Source organism: Temnothorax longispinosus, chromosome 7 (genome assembly GCF_030848805.1).
Source record: "Temnothorax longispinosus isolate EJ_2023e chromosome 7, Tlon_JGU_v1, whole genome shotgun sequence".
In the NCBI taxonomy this organism is placed as follows: Eukaryota; Metazoa; Arthropoda; class Insecta; order Hymenoptera; family Formicidae; genus Temnothorax; species Temnothorax longispinosus.
The window spans coordinates 18,737,915-18,757,423 of record NC_092364.1 but is presented as its reverse complement, the minus strand read 5'-3'; the positions used below and the strand labels follow the sequence as shown (position 1 = coordinate 18,757,423).

Sequence of the window (19,509 nt, the reverse complement as noted above, 5' to 3'; positions counted from 1 at the left end):
CGGTGGCGGCGGCGGCGCGGCGGCTGCAGTAGTGTCAGTAGTGTAGCAGTATATACGTCGTTTCGAGTTTGTCAAAAATGCCGAGTCAAGAGGTATTGACAACCAAGGTTGTCGTTCACCCACTGGTGCTGTTGAGCGTGGTGGATCACTTTAATCGCATGGGAAAAATCGGAAATCAAAAAAGAGTGGTCGGCGTACTCCTGGGCTGCTGGAGGGCCAAGGGGATCCTGGACGTGTCGAACAGCTTTGCAGGTTAGGACGGGCTACATGTTACAACGTTTCTCAAAACGTTCGCGTTTGCAGCCATTCTGCTTTTGTTAACGCTCACAAATGCTTAGAGGAATAAATGTCCTTACCTTCGAAGCTGAGTGCGATATAAAGAGATAAACGTGCTTGTGTTTTTCAGTACCCTTTGACGAGGATGACAAGGATAAAAGTGTATGGTTCCTCGACCATGATTACCTTGAAAATATGTACGGAATGTTCAAGAAAGTCAATGGTAAAGACCTATGACTAGTTTATGCAAATTCTGTATATTTTACTTGGAGCGAGAATTCTAATTGCGATATCCTATTTGTTGACTTTTAGCTCGCGAGAAGGTAGTAGGCTGGTACCACACTGGGCCTAAGCTACATCAAAATGACGTTGCCATCAACGAACTAATAAGAAGATACTGTCCTAATTCAGTCTTGGTCATTATCGACGCCAAGCCAAAAGATCTCGGACTTCCCACCGAGGCGTATCAAGCAGTTGAAGAAGTGCATGATGTACGTTTACATATATAATGTCTGTTTTGAAAAAGAAAAAATGAACACGTAACAAGAATTTTATTCACAGGATGGCTCTCCTACCTCCAAAACTTTTGAGCACATTCCAAGCGAAATTGGAGCTGAAGAAGCGGAAGAGGTTGGAGTAGAGCATTTATTACGAGACATCAAGGACACTACAGTTGGTACTCTCAGTCAAAGAATCACAAATCAACTACTTGGCTTAAAAGGTCTTCACGAACAAATCCGGGAAATTAGAGATTATCTGCTTCAGGTACATATTAATTTCTGAAATTGCTTTGTATTAATATCGCCAGGAGAGAGGATCACTCAAATAAATACTTTTTACAGGTTGGCAATGGAAAATTACCTATAAATCATCAAATTGTTTATCAGCTACAGGATATCTTTAATTTGTTACCGGATATGACTCAAAGTAGCTTCGTCGATTCGTTATATGTCAAGACAAATGATCAGATGCTGGTTGTATATCTGGCAGCGTTAGTTAGGTCCATAATAGCGTTGCACAATTTAATTAACAATAAGCTAACCAATCGTGACGCTGAGAAAAAAGAAACGGACGGGAAGAAGGACACGAAGAAGGAAGAAAAGAAGGAAGAGGAGAAGAAAGGGGAGGAAAAGGCGAAAGCTAAGAATCAGTGATCGGAGCATTTCTGAGCTTGCTCAGCTGCGAGATTGAGACTGTTAAAGTTGAGGACAATTAATGACTCTGTGTGTAATAGTCAAGCCTGTTCACTATTTGTACAGAATTATATCCCACTTATAAATAATGACAGTTTAAATATGTATTAGAAACGGCAAATTGATTCCCCAACGGTTCTGGCATAATTCTGTGAATTTTTAATATATTAGGCGCAAGAGAAAAGAAATAAATGATAACTCGACACTTCTGTATTTTGAATGTAATGAATGATGTAGTAAATATATCGAAAAATTTAGAATTAAGACATTTTTTACAGAATATTGTAATTATTACAATATTTTCAGCGTTTTAAGTAACAATCTATTAATATAAACTAGTATTCTATATGTAACAAGACACAATTATTTATTTTCTCTTGATTTCAATCATTACTCAACTAATAACAAACAATTTATGTATTCTTTTAAATTGCTTCAAGGCGTGTTGCTTAAAATTTAAGTTTCAATTAACATGTGTGATAGATATTGATAATGTATTTTTTAGGAAATACAAGTCATTCTATTAAGAGAAAATATTACATTAATAATAAAAAATGATCTTTTACTTATACCGTTTTATTAATTTATTATCTTGGATATAGAAATGCTTTCCTAAAATATTATACTTTACCAAACAGAATATACAAAAACACAGATATATAATACATGTATGTATGATCTTTGTACATGTACAACTGTATGTTTCATACAGGCGGAATATATATAAATATGTAAATCTCTTTATAATCATATACGTTGCATGATTGATTGTACATGTATTATATGATTTGTGACTTAAACATCCACATACCACGGCATTTATTAACAAATATTACAATATATTTGATTTCTCGTATGATTCAGCGATTATCTATTTAAAAATCATCTATAGTCCGCTGTAAATTCTAAACTTTTTTTATATCAGAATGCTGAAGAAAATGAACAAAAGGAGCCATCGATAAGTCTCGATTTTTGCGGCACCGCTATAAGCTATGCCCACATAAGGTTCCAAATTCGTATCGTTGTAATGCTGGAAGTACCAATTGAAAGGACTGTTGTCTATCACTTTGGCTTCATCATCGACAACGAACGCCTCGTTCTGGCTTTCAATCGTCGTCTCATCAGTGATCTCACTTCTCTGAGCAGCGCCGGCAATCGACTTCTGCTTCTCCCTGGATTGCTCGGCATTGTAGCTGATGTACGGCGAGGCAACTTTAGTTATCGTAGATCTGCCAAGCGGGCGTAAATTTACCACGGGTCCTGAAGACGGCACTTGTCCCCCCGGGATCAGAAGCGCGGACAAAGCGGATGCCTCCGTCCCTCGAGAAGTCGTAGTCGTGGTTTCTTTGGGCCGTGGATGTGATGTAGAAGACGTTGTGGTTGCTGAAAAGCGCGGAATCGGCTCTGCATCTATTTTTATCACAATATCCGAATTGTCTGCAATAAATAAAATATTTTTATTAGATGTTTAGTGAACTACGATACGAAAAATTTAACTTTAAAATAAATTTTATCGCAGCAGAAATTTAATTGCGAACACATCTCTGAGAACTCTTACGACGAAATGTATACACGTATCAAACATTTTAAAATTAAATTATATTAATGTTATTAAGATATAAACTCTCACCAGGTTTTTCGTGAGAGTCAACTGTACTGCTTAAAAAGATCGGATCTTTGTCATATTCAGATATTTCTAAGGCCCAGTCTTTGGATCCGTTTTCATTTGCCGGTATTACTTCCACCGCTGCAGTCACAGTTTCCTTGGTAATTGTAGCTTTTTTCGTTTCCGCTATTACTGCTTTTGGTGTGGTCCAAACTATCCTGTTGGCGACTTCCATCTGGGGCTTCTCTATGAATTTAGTGTCTTCCGTATTTATTTCTAAACTCTCGCCGTCGTAAATCTCGGTGGACACCGATGTTTCGTGAGCTTCTTGCGATGAATCCTCCTCCACGATTATTGATGCACTATTTTTCACTACATTTGATGTGTTAAGGCTAAGCAGAGAAACAACGTTTAAAGATTAGCTGAAAGCAAGTATCGATATAATAGTATTCAATTTAAGGCAATTTAAAATTTAATTTTTTTTAAATTAAAATTAAATAATTGAATACAGTTAAAAAAATTAATGCACATATATATTAAAACTAAACCATCTTGAGAATTAATTAAAAAAGAATTTTATCTTAATTGACTAAAGAATTTGAAAAATATCCTATCCCGAGTGTTGTATGTTAAATTTAAAAAGTTACATAAAAAAATTCTTTTTTGACATTTACCTGGTTTTATTGACGTTGGACAAAATCTTGTGAGATTCAAAACCAGTCGATCGAACGAATGTTGACGCAGTAGGTAATTCTTCCCTTTCTCGGAAGCTCGTTCTCGGTTTCCCGGACTTGGAAATAATTTTTTCCACCTTGGTCACGGTACTGTTTCCGCTTTTCCGAGGAGGACGTTCCTCCTGTACCGATGTATTGCTTACATTCAGCGATTTTGAAGTATTCTCGTGCTTCGCCTGTTTCTCGTACGTCAATCTAGGATCGGCAATCGGCACAAATCCACTTTGGCCGCGCGGTAGAGGCAGGAACCCACCCCTGTGAATTTCCGGTTCTGTGGGCGGAAAAGATCTGTAACGTCCTCGGCCGGGTCTATCCGACGATGACTCCTTCCTCTCCGCCTTCCTGCCTGAATTTCCCCACAAATTGAAGTTCAAATTCGGCAGCGGTAGACCGAAGAAGGTGAAACCGGAGCTGCTGGGCGACGGTGGCATCATAGGATTCTTCTTTATTGGTGATGTGGCGTTTTTCTGATGCTTCTGCGTTGGCGGCGGCGGATGAATGATCTTCACGGTCTGGGTAGGTGCGCTGATGGTAGACACGCTAGGCAGCAACGTGCTCGTATCGCTTCCGTTATCCTGATAATCTACGTACTGGTAGAAGTAATCGGAGTCCTGGGAAACAGAAGGCTTCTGCGTGGAGGAATCTTTTAGATTCATCCACAGTGGTATTGTCTCTGTAATCCCAAATGCTGGCAAAATTCAATATAACTTAATAAATAATATAATCTGTTTGTTGAAATTGTTTTCCTTCTAATTTATGAATTCTAAATTCATATATATATATGGTATATATTTTTAAAAATCTTTTTTATATATTTGAATATATTATATATTTGAAATGCAATTGATATCGTCGAATAAATAAAACAGTGTAATAATTTAGCACTGATAAAAAATTAAATCTTAATTTTTTTGGGTCGTTAATTAATTTATTTTACTCGGATTATTCGTGGATTTACCAGATGAAGAAACCGAAGGCGTCGCAACGTTAATCATTTCAGTCTCGCATCCTGGGTGAACCAGTTCCACGTATCTCTCACGCTGGCAGTCCTGTCGCGATAATCTGAGTTCCTTGAAGAGGGAACCATCAGCGCATCTAGGACCCTCCGAGGAAGCCTGCTGTAGCCATCCTCGCAGCCAAAGCATGCCGCAAGAACAGGACAGTGGATTTCCTTTCTCAGAAATAAAAAAAATATATAAATAAAAAAAAACGTATTGACGAATTATGTAGATATCGAGGCTTTCATTAAAAGAAATTGATGCAAATTAATATTTAATCCTAACGCTATCAAGTATAATTGATTTAAATACGGGTTTTTATATAATTATCATTAATTTAATCTATATTCTAAATTACCGTCGATATCCAAGACAGCGATATTCGATCGCAGCCTTTTGAAAGCGTTTTCAGAGACCGCAGTCATCCGGTTGCTTCGCAGGCTCAGTACCCGCAATCTCGGCATATCGTCGAAAGGCGAACCGTGCACGGCGCAAATGCGATTGTTGTCCATCTGCATGCAGAAAGGAAAACGGTCGTAAGGCGGCTATGTAAAGCGGCTCAGCTATCTCCCTAATTAACGATGCAGGTATACGAATAATTGCTCCGCCAGCAGAACGGCCCGTCTCGCACCATGGTTCACGCAGGAGTTTCACTCTCGACGAGAAAGTATTCTTCTTTATTAGCGAAGACTCTCGCACTCTCATTGTGTTATTTTGTGATATTTTGCAAGTTAATTCAGATAAATCTTTTATAAATCTTTTAAATTGTACCGCAGTTGTTTTAAATTTCTGATGACGACGTAAAAAAAATATTTAAAAAACATGAAATATACACTATAAAGAGATAATAATCTATTCTTTTAAAATCGATCTCATAAAATCTTGAAATTTTCGCTATAATTACCTTTAATTCCACCAGCCACTCCATAGCTGCCAAACTGTCGCTGGAGACTCTGGATAACCGATTGTAACTGAGATCAAGGACCTCCAACGAGCGAAGGCCCTCCAGACCGACGTACTCCAAGTCCGGCAGGTGATTGTGACTTAGATTAAGGAAAAGTAAGTGTGGCACGTTAATGAAGGCATTACTAGCAATTTCCTGGATCCGATTCTCCTGAAGTTCCGCGCTCTGTAGCAGCGGTAATTCGGTGAAAGCGCCGCTGGGGATGGACTGTAAAACCATGTACATTATGTTGGATCCTTACTCATTTAGCACAATATATTTATAAAATTTGTTAAATATAAAAATTAGACAATGATAAGTAGTATATTTTCAATATATTCTGAAAATTCTTTATAATAACAAATTTGAAACTTTTTACCGAGTATTTGACAAAATATATAGTGATGTTTTGTCTAGAGATATTAATCTGACATGAATTATTATTTTACAATTGTGGGTGACCGTGAAACTATTATTACCTGCAATCGATTCCTGCCGAGTCGGACGGCCTGCAACTCCGGTAACGCTCTGATTGCGTTTCTCTCGATCACCCTGAGATCATTGTTTTCGAGATCGATCAGGGACAATCGCGGCAATCCGTCGAACGCACCCTCCCGCAGCTCCCGTATATGGTTTCTAACCAGTTTCAATTCCAACAAGGACGACAGACTGCTTAGCGTTTCCGGAGATAGGATGTTCAGCTTGTTGAAGCTCAAGTCGAGGACTCGTAGAGCCGTTAAGCCGTGCAGCGATCCGGGTAACTCGGTCAAAGTATTGTGCGATGCGTACAATTCACGAAGGTCTCTGTAATTGACATTGATGTTATCGTTTTGGATGCAGGATGCTTAAATAAATCTTTCTCCGAAGTAAAAGCATGAAAGACGTTTAAAGATGTACGAAAAGATGAAATATCCTTCAAACTTCTTTCACGGCATTATTTATAGCGTTTTAAACAAAAATTAAATAAGTTATTATATTTAATCGTTTATTAATATTTATCAATTTAAGTGTAATCGCAAATATATACATATAATATGTCTATCTTGAATATTAGTCAATCTGGGAGAAAATTATGATGAAGATGCGTTAGAGAAAATGCGTTTGAGATTCAGATTTAAATTAAATTAAAGCATATCTTTTAAAGTACATTGAATTTGATCGATGTGATCAAGTTAAACTTGATGGACGAGATTAAATAAAATCGCGTATAAAATCCAGTCAAATTAGTCGACACGCCAGGCCGATGCTACACAACGACGAGAAAGAGATATTAGCGTGTGCACGAAGAACTTTCTAAGGTACCAAGTTAAGAGTGATGCAACCAAGTAACCACGAGTGAAACTACTTTTCCACTATAATACGAGACCGCAAAATAAACATACAAAGGGGAAAATTACTCCTATTATTATAAACGTGATATACTTAAATAAATTTTGGTAATTAAAAATTGAAATAAACTGAAAATGATGCATTTTAATATTTTTTATGTGAATTTAACATAATTTCTACGTGATTTTAATATATGTATGTAAAAGCAAGAAGCAAATATCATATAATATAAACATCACGTTTAAAAATAAACTGCAAATATATTAAAATTAAAATTGTTGAATTTCTTACCTGGTGTTGGTGAAGGTGGCGTGAGGAATTTGTGCGAGATTATTTCTACTCAAGTCAACTCTTTGCAGTCTCGTATTCTCTTGAAAAATATCAGGTCGCAGAACCTCCACTCGATTGCCCCGAAGATTCACGTCCATCAACGATTTCAGAGGTCGGAAGCTTCGTCCGTGCAACGTGACCAGCCGATTGCACCTCAAGTCTAGCTGCTCCAATCCCGTGAGTCCGTCGAAAACGCCGTCGTCCAGGAGTCTCAGAGCGTTATAGCCTAGATTCAATTTTCTCAAATTCGGCAAGTCAGCCAGGGCGCCAGGCAGAATTCTCTCGATCCCGTTCGAGCTTAAATCCAACGATCGTAGGGCAGGTAGAGCTAGATCCTGAGAGGACACCGTTGGCAACGCGACAATACGGTTCTTGGGCATGTGAAGATGTTCGATGTCCTTCGGTAGACCAGGGACCACTTCCAGCATACGATTCAAACCGACGTCAAGCTCGTATAAGTTTGTTAGGTGTCGGAACGTTAAGGGATGAAGGACGGACAAGGCGTTCCCGGAGATATTGACGTGCTCCAGCACTGGTGTGCCCAGAAAGGACTCGGGTTCGATGAGCCCTATGGCGTTACCGCTAAGATCCAGCCGTCTGAGATTTGGTAGATTAGTGAACAAACGTGGTTCTACGTGACGGAAATAGTTCTCCGAAAGATCCAGACCCTGGAATTAAGTACTGATCGTAATCGATGCAGAAGCAGCAGAAGTAATAAAATATCAACGATATTTAATTTTACTTTTAAGAAAGAATCGAAGCTGAATTCGAAATTAATAAATTATTGAAGAGTAATAAATGATTGCATAAAATTCGTGTAATATTAATATTTAATTAAAATAAAAAATAAAATTTTATTAAAACTAAAATATTTAAGGAATTTTACCTTTAACGCTGGCAAATTCCAAAAGGGAGCCTCCAGCAGATTTGATAAAGAATTGTTCTTCAGTCTGAGCTCCCTGAGCGCCGGCATCGCCGTGAACGTTTCTCTTTGCAAAAACGCCAACCTGTTATGATTCAGATGGAGCCTCTCCAAAGTGGAATGGCCTCTTAGAGCACCGAAGGGTATTTCCTCTAACTGATTGTGACTGGCGTCTAGGAACTTCAGCCTTGGCAGAGCCTCAAGCACCGATCGTATCTCGGCCACGTGACTAAGATCATTATTGATCAGCCATATCTCTTCCAACGCGTTTCCTATCCGTTGCGGAAAGAATTCCGGGTGGATGCGATGAATCAGATTGTGATTCAGGTCTATAGACTTAAGAACTGGTACCCCTTGAAAAGCTCCGGCAAATATCTCGGTGATGTGATTGCGCGACAGATAGAGTCGCGACAAAACGGGAAGATCAACGAAGGAGCCTTCGCCCAGGCGATTGATGCGATTTCGATCCAGACGTATCACCGACAATGACGGGAGATCCATACACGCGCGACCGACCATACCGGCGTCGATTATGGCGTTTCCAACCAACGAGATCTCCTTGAGCTCTGATAGATTGATCATGGCCCGCGGATGAATCCAGTGGATTCCGGAATCGGTGATGTTGATCAGTTCTAGTCGAGGCAGACCTCGAAGAAGCCCGGCCTCCAATCTGGTCAGTCTCGGACTACCCAACACGTGCAGCTGCTCCAGATTGGGAACGTCCCGAAAGTTCCTCGGGACGAGTTCCAGCAAAGCCGGAGAGTTGATCTGAAGATACCTCAGCTTCGGCAGGCCGGAGAATCTCGGTAGTCGCTTCATCACGCGACTCTGTAGCGTCACCGCCTCGACACCTTGCAGATTTTCTAAACTGTCTACGGGTAGAGACCGCAGATCGGGCTCGACGATGAACAGTTCCAGCAATGAGTCGTGTAGACCTTCCAGCCAGCCGGAGGACACCCTTTCGAGACGATTGTTTCGCAGCATCAAGCGCAGAACTCGTAAAGTCGCGAACACCTTGCCGGGTAAACTGGGCAGGTTGTTGTTCTCCAAGATCAATTCGTCCACCGGTCGGTCCATATAGTGGCTGACTGCCTGCAGACCTTCCAGGACCTTTGGTAACTCGCTGTGGCTACACCTGTGCGAATTTATAGCGTTGAAGATTGTTCATTCATTGAAATTCTCGGGATTACATATCCGGTCATGTAAACTTGCCATATCTGAACTTCCATATCGCGCGTGGAGCATCTGCATGGCAGTATCCTCTCTTGAAGCGGACATCCGTAATCCGGATCTAACTGGGCACCGGCACCGATGGAACGGAGTGCCAGGAGCCAGCCAACTATCAAAAGCCCACCGCCCTCCGACGGCCTGACCATCGCGCATTTGGACCGTAGTCTATGACCGCGAGCACCAGTTCCGCATTTTCTGGAATACGCGTGCATTCGTACGCGAACGCACGAATTTGCAGGAATAAGAGAATCAACAAACATCGGAAAAAAGTAAATCTAGCTCTTCAGAGCTATACAAGTTGATAATTAAAAATTCATATTCGAAATCTTTCCAAATCGTTAATTTTTTAAATTGAGCAGCAGAATACATAAGAATATTCGGATTTTCTTAGTCTTTTTTACAGATCCATCGTAAGCTGTGAAGTCGCTCTTACACGCGATTTTGCGCTTATACTGTTATCATTTCCTTAATGAGTCGATCTTTTGACAACTAATTGTATTTAGCAAATTGTTGCCAAAAGACTCATTAAGGAAATTATAACAGTAACGAATGTCGCTGTTTCGACATGTCAAAGGTTGCGCAGCGTTTCCGCGAATACGAGATGACGAATGCGCGGTTAAGATTAGAAATCTCGTTAGCGAAACAACCACCGATTGGTGGGATTTTAGATGTTAAGAGCCCTTGGGGACGTCACGGTACGCCTCTGTATCCTGAGCACGATGCCACGCACTGTGTACGCGTGTACACACGTCACGGTCGCAGACGACAAAATTGATGTCCCGTACCGTAAGCGAAGTTAAAGACCGCTAGGACAATCATTGTCCGTAATAATTGTCGTCGCGCGACCGCGCTTCTGATGTATAAAGTGATGACCGGCGAGTAAAACTGGAGGGTGAGTCGGATTAGGATTAAAAATTCGCACTTCGGAGAGAGAGAAAGTTTGAGAAAATTATTATACTTTGAGTACACTGTATTTTGAAGCACCTTTGTGTTCCTCAAATAGCATTATTATTTTGTAAGATTATACAATTGTATATAATCATACAATTATATATATATATGTACTTACATTTAAAATTATGTTAAGAGATAATATTTTTCTTTTCTGAACACATCAACTGTTTTTGTTTTACTATATACGTAATATTTTAACAAGATAACATTTTGCATAATTATTACTTTAAAGCGAAAAATAAAATTGTAATCAACGCGAACATTAAGATAAAAAGTTTGTGTGAACACTAAGATAAAAAGATAAAGGCGTTTACCACGAGCATCCTGACATGCAGAAAAACGTGGATTTCGTAATGCGCCAGCCTTTAAGAAGAAGGAAACAATCGGGCGGCCTGAAAAGCTATTCGCACGTGAATAACGTCGATATAGCGCAATCTATGATAAAACGATTCAAAGTTGCATTGTACGCGTTGCGTTAACGAATAGATCTGTCTTGATGTATCTGTTTCCGCATCTCAAGACGTTTCCGCAAAATTGAAAGAAGTTGAAACATTGATATCAATAATCTCAGATGACAGAATAAAATTAACTGTTGCATAAAATTAATTGCTGCGAAAAAATATAATATACGTTTTTGAGACAATCGAATATTTCGCATTATAAATATCGAGACTGACAGAACAAAATTCGCAGCTAACAAACGTAGGGAAACAAAAGTGGATAATATGCAAAAAACAAAATGGATGCTGCAAAAAATAAAAAATAAATGTTATTTCGTTTATTTCTTAACACTTATTTTTTATTTTCTGCAGCATATTATCTGTTTTTGTATTACATCTTGTATTTGTACATATATATATTGTATATATATATTGTATATATATATATATATATATATATATATATAGCAGCATATAATTATTAACGGTTATATATCTCATTAAAAAATTTCTTCAAGATCTCTCAAGCATTATAGCAACGGTAATATTAGTCTTGCCTTAGAGTGCATTATTTTATATATTCTACATTAACATTTTACTATACAACTTATTTGTATAGTTTAACATATATATTAAGTTATTATTAGTATTAATTTTTTATTCTAAGATATTGCTCAATAAAGATGCACTGATAAATGCATGACTGGTTTCTCGCGTAACTCGCACAACCAATTGTCTTTCAATTCCGTCATCATAATGCTGAATTTTGATCAAACAACAGCGTTTGTTTGGCCTCGAATAGCTATGGATGCAATTTTAGTGAAAGTGATATCCACTTCCTTGATATTTCGCCGTCAGTGACCTCAAGCGTGCATCTCATTTTTATCGCAAATGCTAATTTTACATCATTATGCAACTATGCATGAGGAAGATTGTATTCTTTATATTATGGGGCATTCTTTTTCGTAGTACACTAACACTAATCAATATCGACCAGTAGATTTCTAGCAACTTGTTTTATAAAATTTAAAAATTTTTTTAAATATCTGATATATTCATGTATCAAAAATTAGTTATTTTGACGGAAGACTTCTTTCATTTCTATATTATCATATTATCAAACTAGTTAAAGGATGCGTTGGATAACGTGAATTTCTACAAAACAAAAATAAGTTTTGGAGCGGTTAACGAAATTGCGATTGCCAGTCTTGCTATTGTGTCATCAAAATTTATTATATTTAAAGAAAATTCTGAATAGTGTCAATCTTTAACTTTTGTCCATAAACTTTTATTTACCTTCAATATCGACAGTGTTTGTCAAATCGGCGTCTTGTTTCTGAAGAATTCTTTACGTTTCTCAGCGAGAACAAAATCCACGAAGAAAAACCAAATTTGCTTTTTGGAAATTATGAATATAAAATTATCTACACTCTATTCTCTTGCATAAAACGAACAATATATCTTTTTTACAAGGGCACACACATACACACGCGTTTTATCTTTTTCAACGTCTCCGTGGTCACGAGTATAGCTTTTCGTAATCTCGTTACGTACTAAATGCACTGAAGAAGCTGTTCGCAAAAGCGTGGTGGCCTGCACAAAGTTGAGGGGAGAAGATGACGGTGCCATGGCGTGGGTGATGGCGGGAGGGACGCGAAGAGAATTGCGAAGTGCGTGTCCAGCCACCGTGAAGACACGCTTCCAGGAAATTCTTCCCTTTCCCCACAAATCTCACCGATCGCCGAATGTGTATAATTCGGCAGGTGAAAAATCGTCTTCCCTTTCGTTTTCCGCGTTGCACTGGTGAAGCAACCTAGGTTGATTGCGTCCTGATCGAACTCGTTCGAATGGGTACTGGAAAACAGAAAGGACATTTTCAATAATTTAATTAATTTCGAAAATTGAGAATTCTTAATATCATAAAATAAACAATTATTAATTTTATTTGATTTATTCGCGTGTGTGTCACGTGGATTATACATTAATCCTTCACGATTATTTAAAAATTAGTCATTTTATTGCAATACATATATCCATATGCAAACGTACAGATATGCTATCGTCGGTGGAGCTGATGTAAGGTACACATTATTTATGTGTATACACTAGGAAAACTGGATTTGGTACGCTCAGAATTATGCAATTAGTGACTTACACTCTCTGCATTTACGATCGTGAATAACGTTCAATAATCGATCATGTAATGATGTGAATAAATAATGATTATATCTAAATAACAAATAAAGTTTGAGTAAAATATCATGGTTATCTATAGAGATTCTATTTCGAGATCGTTAACTTCCAAGTAACTGTATAGCTATAAAACTTTATCTTCTTTTGATACAGCTTTCTCTTCACCTTTAAAATGCATTCATTAAAATCGGTCATTAATATCCTTTCTTCACCTGTGAAAAATTACGAAGGTTTTATCTCGCGTATCGATATAATGTGAGCGAAAGTTCTTTTGCAACCTTGATATTCACGGCATCTACGAGCGGCTTATTTATGCTCTCATGTTTTGCTCTCGCGTCTATGCAGGACTTTGAGCAATAACCGGTTTAGGATCGTACGAGGAAAAATTGTCTCGCTATTGGTCCGTACTGGTCAAGCCTCCATCGATTACTGCAATCAAACGTCATAGATAAATAATTAATTTATGTAACTTCTGAATTTGATCTATTCAATCTTCCGAAAAAAATACAAACTCTAGAAAATTTGAAAAATTCTATACAAGTAGGAATTCTCTCTATATTGGTAACGATAAAATTACTTCTACGAAATTTGTGTTAAATATTGTTAAAAATTAAATTAAGAAATAATGGGCTATGAGAGCCGTCGCAAGATCGGATATGCGGAAATTATATTTAAAGACTCTTAATTTAAAAATTAAATTAATAAAAAATAAGTAATAATATAAACACGATAGCCATGATGAAATAGTCGATAAAATTGACGTAGTATCTATAAAATGTCATTGTGAATAAAATTCTGTGATTAAAATGGGTGTAACTTTAATAAAAAACACAATTCTCTGGCTGATGTTGTCAAACGAGTTGTATATATGCATAGTATCGGGAAAGACTGAGAGCCGTTTAAAGTCCTTTTTATGTAAAGATTCGTTCACATTAAGCAGAAGTGTGACTATATATTCGCGGTATGTAGTTTTTATTCTCTCCACGAAATCCAGCAGAAGTATCTTTTTCTCATGTTGACTGACAAAGTATATCGTTGACGCGAATATCTTGAGAATATTTCTTCTGTGAGACATTTTTGAGAATTTTTTATTGCCGATGAAGATAGCGATCGCGATGGCGCAAACTATTCGAATATTTATTATATGAAACAAATCGGAATCTTGTGCAACGGAGAAAACGATCCAGCATATATTACATTTGAGAGATAAATGGAAATGCAATTTTTGTCTATTTTAAGAAGAATGACAAATGGTTTCTGCAATAAAATTCTTTTGTAATGTGAGTACCCACGCGATCCCACCTAGTGTGAACAGGCCTTTATTAGATATACAGGTAAGACAGTATTTGTGTTCTATGTAACTGGTTTTGAAAATGGACCGTGATATAAGGTAGAATTATTGCTCGAGCGTCCAGTTGTTTATCGACCACCAACAGGGAAGGATTAAATCCTGCTTATAAGCAGAGAATCTGGAGATTCTCTGCTTATACAGTCATTTGTTTTTGACACAGTGGACACTTTAAAATAGTGCGAACAATTTTACACTTTTTTAAATATAAATTTTTGTTATGTAGAAATTATTTAATATTAGATAGAAAGACCGATAAGAAAGATAAACATCGTGACGAGATCTTTTATTTGTTTGAAAATAAAATAGTGCATCGATTTTGAGAATAATGTTGTACAAAAGTATTATTCACTTCTCGTGTCACTTTACGAGAAACGTTCGTAGAAACTTCCACGTAACCATCAATCCTTTTAATAAGATGATCAAGGAAACAGGTAATGCCAAGGAAACTAATTCCGCTAATACAAGAAATGCAGTTAAACCTCCGCGGATACTAATAACAGGTGAGCAATGAAATAACATCTTATGAGATAATTAATGAACACTTTTTGTTGAATTAATCTATCTAATAAATTTTATACTCGATAATAACTCGACAAATGCTAATTCATGCTATTAATGTGATAAGGATAAAATGCACGCAACTATATTCTTATTTTATTTTAGTATTTATTCTTTGTTATACTTTCACGTCGCATTTGATACGTTGCTAATCCAATTATGAATATTTCTTAAAATAATTACTTAAAAGAAGAACTTGGGTTTTCAGATTTAAGATCTGATAGATGGATGTTTCATATGTAAATTTAACCACATGTTTTCGCAGCTTAAGATTTTATCAGAAAGTATTATATCCTTTGTATAGAAAAATATTACAAGGCTAACGTTACACGTCGATATATGCGTTTTATCATAAAAGATGCAAGGTGCTTTCTTCATCGAACAAATTCTCATGTGATTTTTGTTCAGGTGGTCTCGGACAATTGGGCACGGAATGCGCGAAATTGCTTCGTCGAAATTACGGTAATGAGAATGTCATACTGTCAGACATTATCAAGCCGTCGGAGGAGAGCTTGGAGAACGGGCCCTTCATCTTCGCCGACATCCTCGACTTCAAGGGTCTGCAGAAGACCGTCGTGGACTACAGAATCGACTGGCTGATCCACTTCAGCGCTCTGCTTAGCGCTGTCGGTGAACAAAACGTACCGCTAGCCGTCAGAGTCAATATCGAAGGTAGAGAGACCCGTATGCCATTATGTCATCCGATCAAGATCGCGTGTCATATTATTATTAACAGCGTAACGTAATTACTTCCTGTTTCTTTCCTTTAATATTTAATAAAACGCAAAACCTCTCGTGCGAGGACGTGCGTTTTCCGCGAACTGCGTCCAAGTGAAATGGAATGCTGTGCCGACGAGTGAATTTGTCATTACGATATTAATTATGGACGCGGTCGTGATCACGAAGGGAAGAAAGTGTCCGGGAGAAAGCGGGCACAAAATAGCAGTCGAAGTGAAATAGATAATATCGCGATTTAGGAAAACATGCCTGAAAGGCAGAACCGAGACCGCTTTAGGAAAAAGACATAATCAAAGCTACATACAATTTTTTTTAAGACATTCAGAATCTTCGCGAATATCTGTTTGCGTTGTATATAATCATTACTCCATTATCTGTTTTTCTCGCAATTAACAGGAATGCACAACGTTATCGAGTTAGCGAAGCAGTATAAGCTGAGGATCTTTATACCGTCGACGATCGGCGCGTTCGGTCCCGACTCGCCGAGGAATCCCACCCCGAATGTCACGGTCCAACGACCTCGTACGATCTACGGTGTCAGCAAGGTCCACGCCGAGCTCTTAGGAGAGTATTATCATCATCGTTTCGGCCTCGACTTTCGGTGCCTCCGATTCCCCGGTGTAATCAGCAGCGATCCGCCCGGCGGTGGTACCACCGGTGAGGATACATTCCAGCTAGCGGAAAGTTCTAAAAGACATCAAAAAGACGTTTAAAAAACAACATAATTTTTCAGACTGTTTTTTAAGCGTTTTAAACTGTAAAAAACTGTCGTTTGTTTAAAGAAAAGAAAACTGTTAATTTATCGCATCATCGGCGCTTTAAACACGATTGATCATTTGATTTCAAAATTGAAGTTGTAGTTAACATGTTGACTGCCACGGTGATTATCTGCGACCGTCGTTTAATTTTTCAGTGACTTCCTCTGTGTTATTATAATCATGCGTCTTATCGACATTTTTGTAAAACATGAATGCCATGTAATGTAGAATTTAAAATGACATAAATAGATAATGATATAAAGAGAAATGCATTTTTTACATTGCTATCTAGCTATTTATGACATTTATGTCATTCAAAATTTTATGTTAAAGATATTTATTTTTTCAACAAATGCTTTTCAACACACTAGAGACGTGTGGATACATTTTGTAATGTTTTACAAAATATCGAACGTACGTACAGTATAATCTGATTTGTTCATCACTAAAGGTAGCATTCGCCACATCTTTTTAAATAATGCATTTATTCCTTTAAGATATCGCTGTTAATGGAATATTATACATGGAAATATATTATATATATATGGAAATAAGATATTCTTCAACGTTGCGTGTTCAAGTTTTCCGATTCGTAGCAAGGTAATCGTATTTAAATGCACGATAGGAGTCATCACATTTTTTGGTCACGTTTTTTTTTTAAATAATGTATATACATAAAAAAAAAACGTGAAATATTAAAATGAGATATTCTTCAAACAAACGTTGCATGTTCAAGTTTTCCGATTCGTAGCAAGATAATCGTATTCATGCTTAAGGAACTCTTAATGCCACGTGTAGAATATAGGCTGATAACTGAAAATTGATATCGCTTATACCTTCTTTCGCGAAGAACTAGAGCATTAACCGCGATTAAGATAACTGCATAATAGCGGAATGTATCGTTTCTCAAGGACAATATGCTCCTGGCAAGTAATGCAGCGAGTTTCGATCCTGAGTCGCTTCTTTTTGCATTTTTCTTAATTTCTAAAACGTAAAGTATCAATAAATTGACGTCGATGAAAAACATGTTTTTACAAACACGTTATATCATAATATTTTTCGCAACAAATCTTTTATAGAGGCTTATTAGCATCACTATTATCGAAATGATTAACGATTTAATTTATAATAATTATATGATTGTGCTATTTCAAATTCAGCTTGAGATTTCCATTTCAATACCGATTAACCGACAGTAATCGACGTATAGTTTGCAAAGCGAAAAATGTATACAAAAATTCAAAAATATTATTAGACGCAAAAGATTCAATCCAACAGTATATTAGCACATTTTTATTGTCATCATTTATTTAACCGTTTATTTCGTTTTTGCACTCCGCATAAATCAGCGTTAATTTTGTCATCGCAAATTAATCTCTCTAGAAAAATCTCTAAAAAAATACAGGCCTATTCTATTTAGCTGAACTTTTTTCACGATTCATCTTTTTTCTTTTTCTCTCCAACGTGAAAAGAAAAAGAGATTGATAGACCGTGCAAGAGAGTTCAGCTAAAACGAACAGGCTTATAGATTTCCATTTAGTAAAATAGATTATTAAATTGATGAAGAAGTTCCTTCAAGAATAATCATCGTTTGCAGAAACTGCAGATTTCATTTTCTTCATCTTGTTCGAAGGTGTGTGTATGTTTAGACGTTTAAGAGATTCAAAAATAATTTTATGCTTTTTTTTTACGCTTTCGCAGATTACGCTGTAGCAGTATTTCACGAGGGACTGTTAAACAAGAAATACGAGTGTTACTTGGAGCCTACGACGAGGCTGCCGATGATATACATCGAGGATTGTCTGTCGGCACTTTTTCAGTTTCTGAATACACCTAACGAATTACTGCGTAGACGAGTTTATAACGTCACAGCCATGAGCTTCACACCCGAGGAACTGTTCAGCGAGCTCCTCAAGTATATACCGGATTTGAAAATCACCTACAAGCCAGATAAACGACAACACATCGGTACGTATGCAATATGTAGGTACTTTTACATACCATAGACGTATATAGATATAATAAAGTAATAGACTGAGCATTCCCAATATTCCCATTGGAGATCTTCCGGCAACATCTGAAGGACAGAAGATATGCTTGCAGGGCTTGCAGGGACGATTTCCTTTTCTAAAATCTAATTGTGTCTCAAGTAGTCCCGTTTCGACTGGGCCGGGTTTAATCGACCCGAGAGCGATTAATTGCGATTAATGACGTCACTTCGATCGGCAAATCGAGCGATAACATTGGTCGATTTGCCGAAGTGACGTCAATAATCACTCTCGGAGCGATTCAATCCGGCGGATCCGGCGCGGGCGGCCGCCCGGCCCACTGCCCAGTCGAAAAAACGCTATTATTTTATTAGAAATCGTCTCTGCAAGTATATCTTCTGTCCTCCAGATCTTGCCGGAAACTCTTCAATGGGAATGCTAAGTCCATTATATACGTCTATGGTACATACACTTCATACAGATATTGCAATTTGTAATGCGATTAAAAAAATAATTTGTCATTACGTTGATTTTAGCGGCAAGCTGGCCACAAGTTTTCGACGATAGCGAAGCACGACGGGATTGGGGATGGAAACACAAATATGATCTGCAGAGGTTGGTGGAGTTAATGGTACGAGACGTTAGAACGAATTTTCTACCAAAACATCGATTGAAAGAGGTCAATAGCTATGTATAATTGTGTCGAGTTATAGATAACTAGTTACGGACTTTTTTCAATTGACGTACGCTTTGCGAACTTTCAAGTTACATAAAATTCAATAATGGCTCTCAACCGAAGTTCTTCAATTGTGAAAGAAGTCAATAGTTAATATAATTATGTAAAAGTCAATACGTTTGAAATATTTCCGTACAGTATTTCCATAAGTTATATAATGTAATTCAAACAAATTATAACTGATATCTCAGGAATTTAATCAAAATACAGCGATTTTCTTGTTACACAAAGA

General features: G+C 37.4%; 3 protein-coding genes across 4 annotated transcripts; 2 read left to right on the top strand and 1 right to left on the bottom strand.

The window, feature by feature from the left end:
• Positions 1 to 18: 18 nt before the first annotated feature.
• Positions 19 to 1,729, top strand: Rpn8 (regulatory particle non-ATPase 8). The gene is made up of 5 exons (XM_071782728.1): positions 19 to 252; positions 407 to 499; positions 589 to 767; positions 838 to 1,041; positions 1,119 to 1,729. The coding sequence occupies exons 1-5, from the start codon at positions 78 to 80 to the stop codon at positions 1,428 to 1,430; spliced, it is 963 nt and encodes a 320-aa protein (XP_071638829.1). The 5' UTR covers positions 19 to 77; the 3' UTR covers positions 1,431 to 1,729.
• A 542-nt stretch (positions 1,730 to 2,271) lies between these two features.
• Positions 2,272 to 12,805, bottom strand: Atk (artichoke). Of its 2 annotated transcripts, none has more exons than XM_071782725.1 (11): positions 12,252 to 12,805; positions 9,544 to 9,756; positions 8,296 to 9,466; positions 7,371 to 8,077; positions 6,230 to 6,554; positions 5,712 to 5,978; positions 5,166 to 5,319; positions 4,768 to 4,980; positions 3,750 to 4,497; positions 3,100 to 3,467; positions 2,272 to 2,906 (listed from the first exon to the last, which is right to left on the bottom strand). In XM_071782725.1, exons 2-11 carry the CDS (start codon positions 9,705 to 9,707, stop codon positions 2,386 to 2,388), a joined length of 4,638 nt encoding a protein of 1,545 aa, XP_071638826.1. In that variant the 5' UTR covers positions 9,708 to 9,756; positions 12,252 to 12,805; the 3' UTR covers positions 2,272 to 2,385. The 2 variants fall into 2 exon arrangements, with proteins under 2 accessions (XP_071638826.1, XP_071638827.1); XM_071782726.1 differs by having other exon boundaries at positions 3,750 to 4,452.
• A 1,753-nt stretch (positions 12,806 to 14,558) lies between these two features.
• Positions 14,559 to 19,507, top strand: Tdh (L-threonine dehydrogenase). The gene is made up of 5 exons (XM_071782736.1): positions 14,559 to 14,999; positions 15,466 to 15,729; positions 16,192 to 16,452; positions 18,255 to 18,521; positions 19,078 to 19,507. The coding sequence occupies exons 1-5, from the start codon at positions 14,825 to 14,827 to the stop codon at positions 19,236 to 19,238; spliced, it is 1,128 nt and encodes a 375-aa protein (XP_071638837.1). The 5' UTR covers positions 14,559 to 14,824; the 3' UTR covers positions 19,239 to 19,507.
• The last annotated feature ends 2 nt before the right edge of the window (positions 19,508 to 19,509 follow it).

What these genes read in the sequence shown, in the direction of transcription:
- Tdh (XM_071782736.1), top strand. Translation starts at nt 14,825, where the DNA reads ATGTTGTACAAAAGTATTATTCACTTCTCGTGTCACTTTACGAGAAAC. An exon ending in GCCCGGCGGTGGTACCACCG is followed by an intron (nt 16,453 to 18,254) that starts GTGAGGATACAT and finishes ACGCTTTCGCAG; the next exon opens with ATTACGCTGTAGCAGTATTT. An exon ending in AGATAAACGACAACACATCG is followed by an intron (nt 18,522 to 19,077) that starts GTACGTATGCAA and finishes CGTTGATTTTAG; the next exon opens with CGGCAAGCTGGCCACAAGTT.
- Atk (XM_071782725.1), bottom strand. Translation starts at nt 9,707, where the DNA reads ATGGTCAGGCCGTCGGAGGGCGGTGGGCTTTTGATAGTTGGCTGGCTC. An exon ending in GATATGGAAGTTCAGATATG is followed by an intron (nt 9,467 to 9,543) that starts GCAAGTTTACAT and finishes AAATTCGCACAG; the next exon opens with GTGTAGCCACAGCGAGTTAC. An exon ending in CGCTGTCTTGGATATCGACG is followed by an intron (nt 4,981 to 5,165) that starts GTAATTTAGAAT and finishes TTTCTGAGAAAG; the next exon opens with GAAATCCACTGTCCTGTTCT.
- Rpn8 (XM_071782728.1), top strand. Translation starts at nt 78, where the DNA reads ATGCCGAGTCAAGAGGTATTGACAACCAAGGTTGTCGTTCACCCACTG. An exon ending in AATGTTCAAGAAAGTCAATG is followed by an intron (nt 500 to 588) that starts GTAAAGACCTAT and finishes GTTGACTTTTAG; the next exon opens with CTCGCGAGAAGGTAGTAGGC. An exon ending in TTAGAGATTATCTGCTTCAG is followed by an intron (nt 1,042 to 1,118) that starts GTACATATTAAT and finishes TACTTTTTACAG; the next exon opens with GTTGGCAATGGAAAATTACC.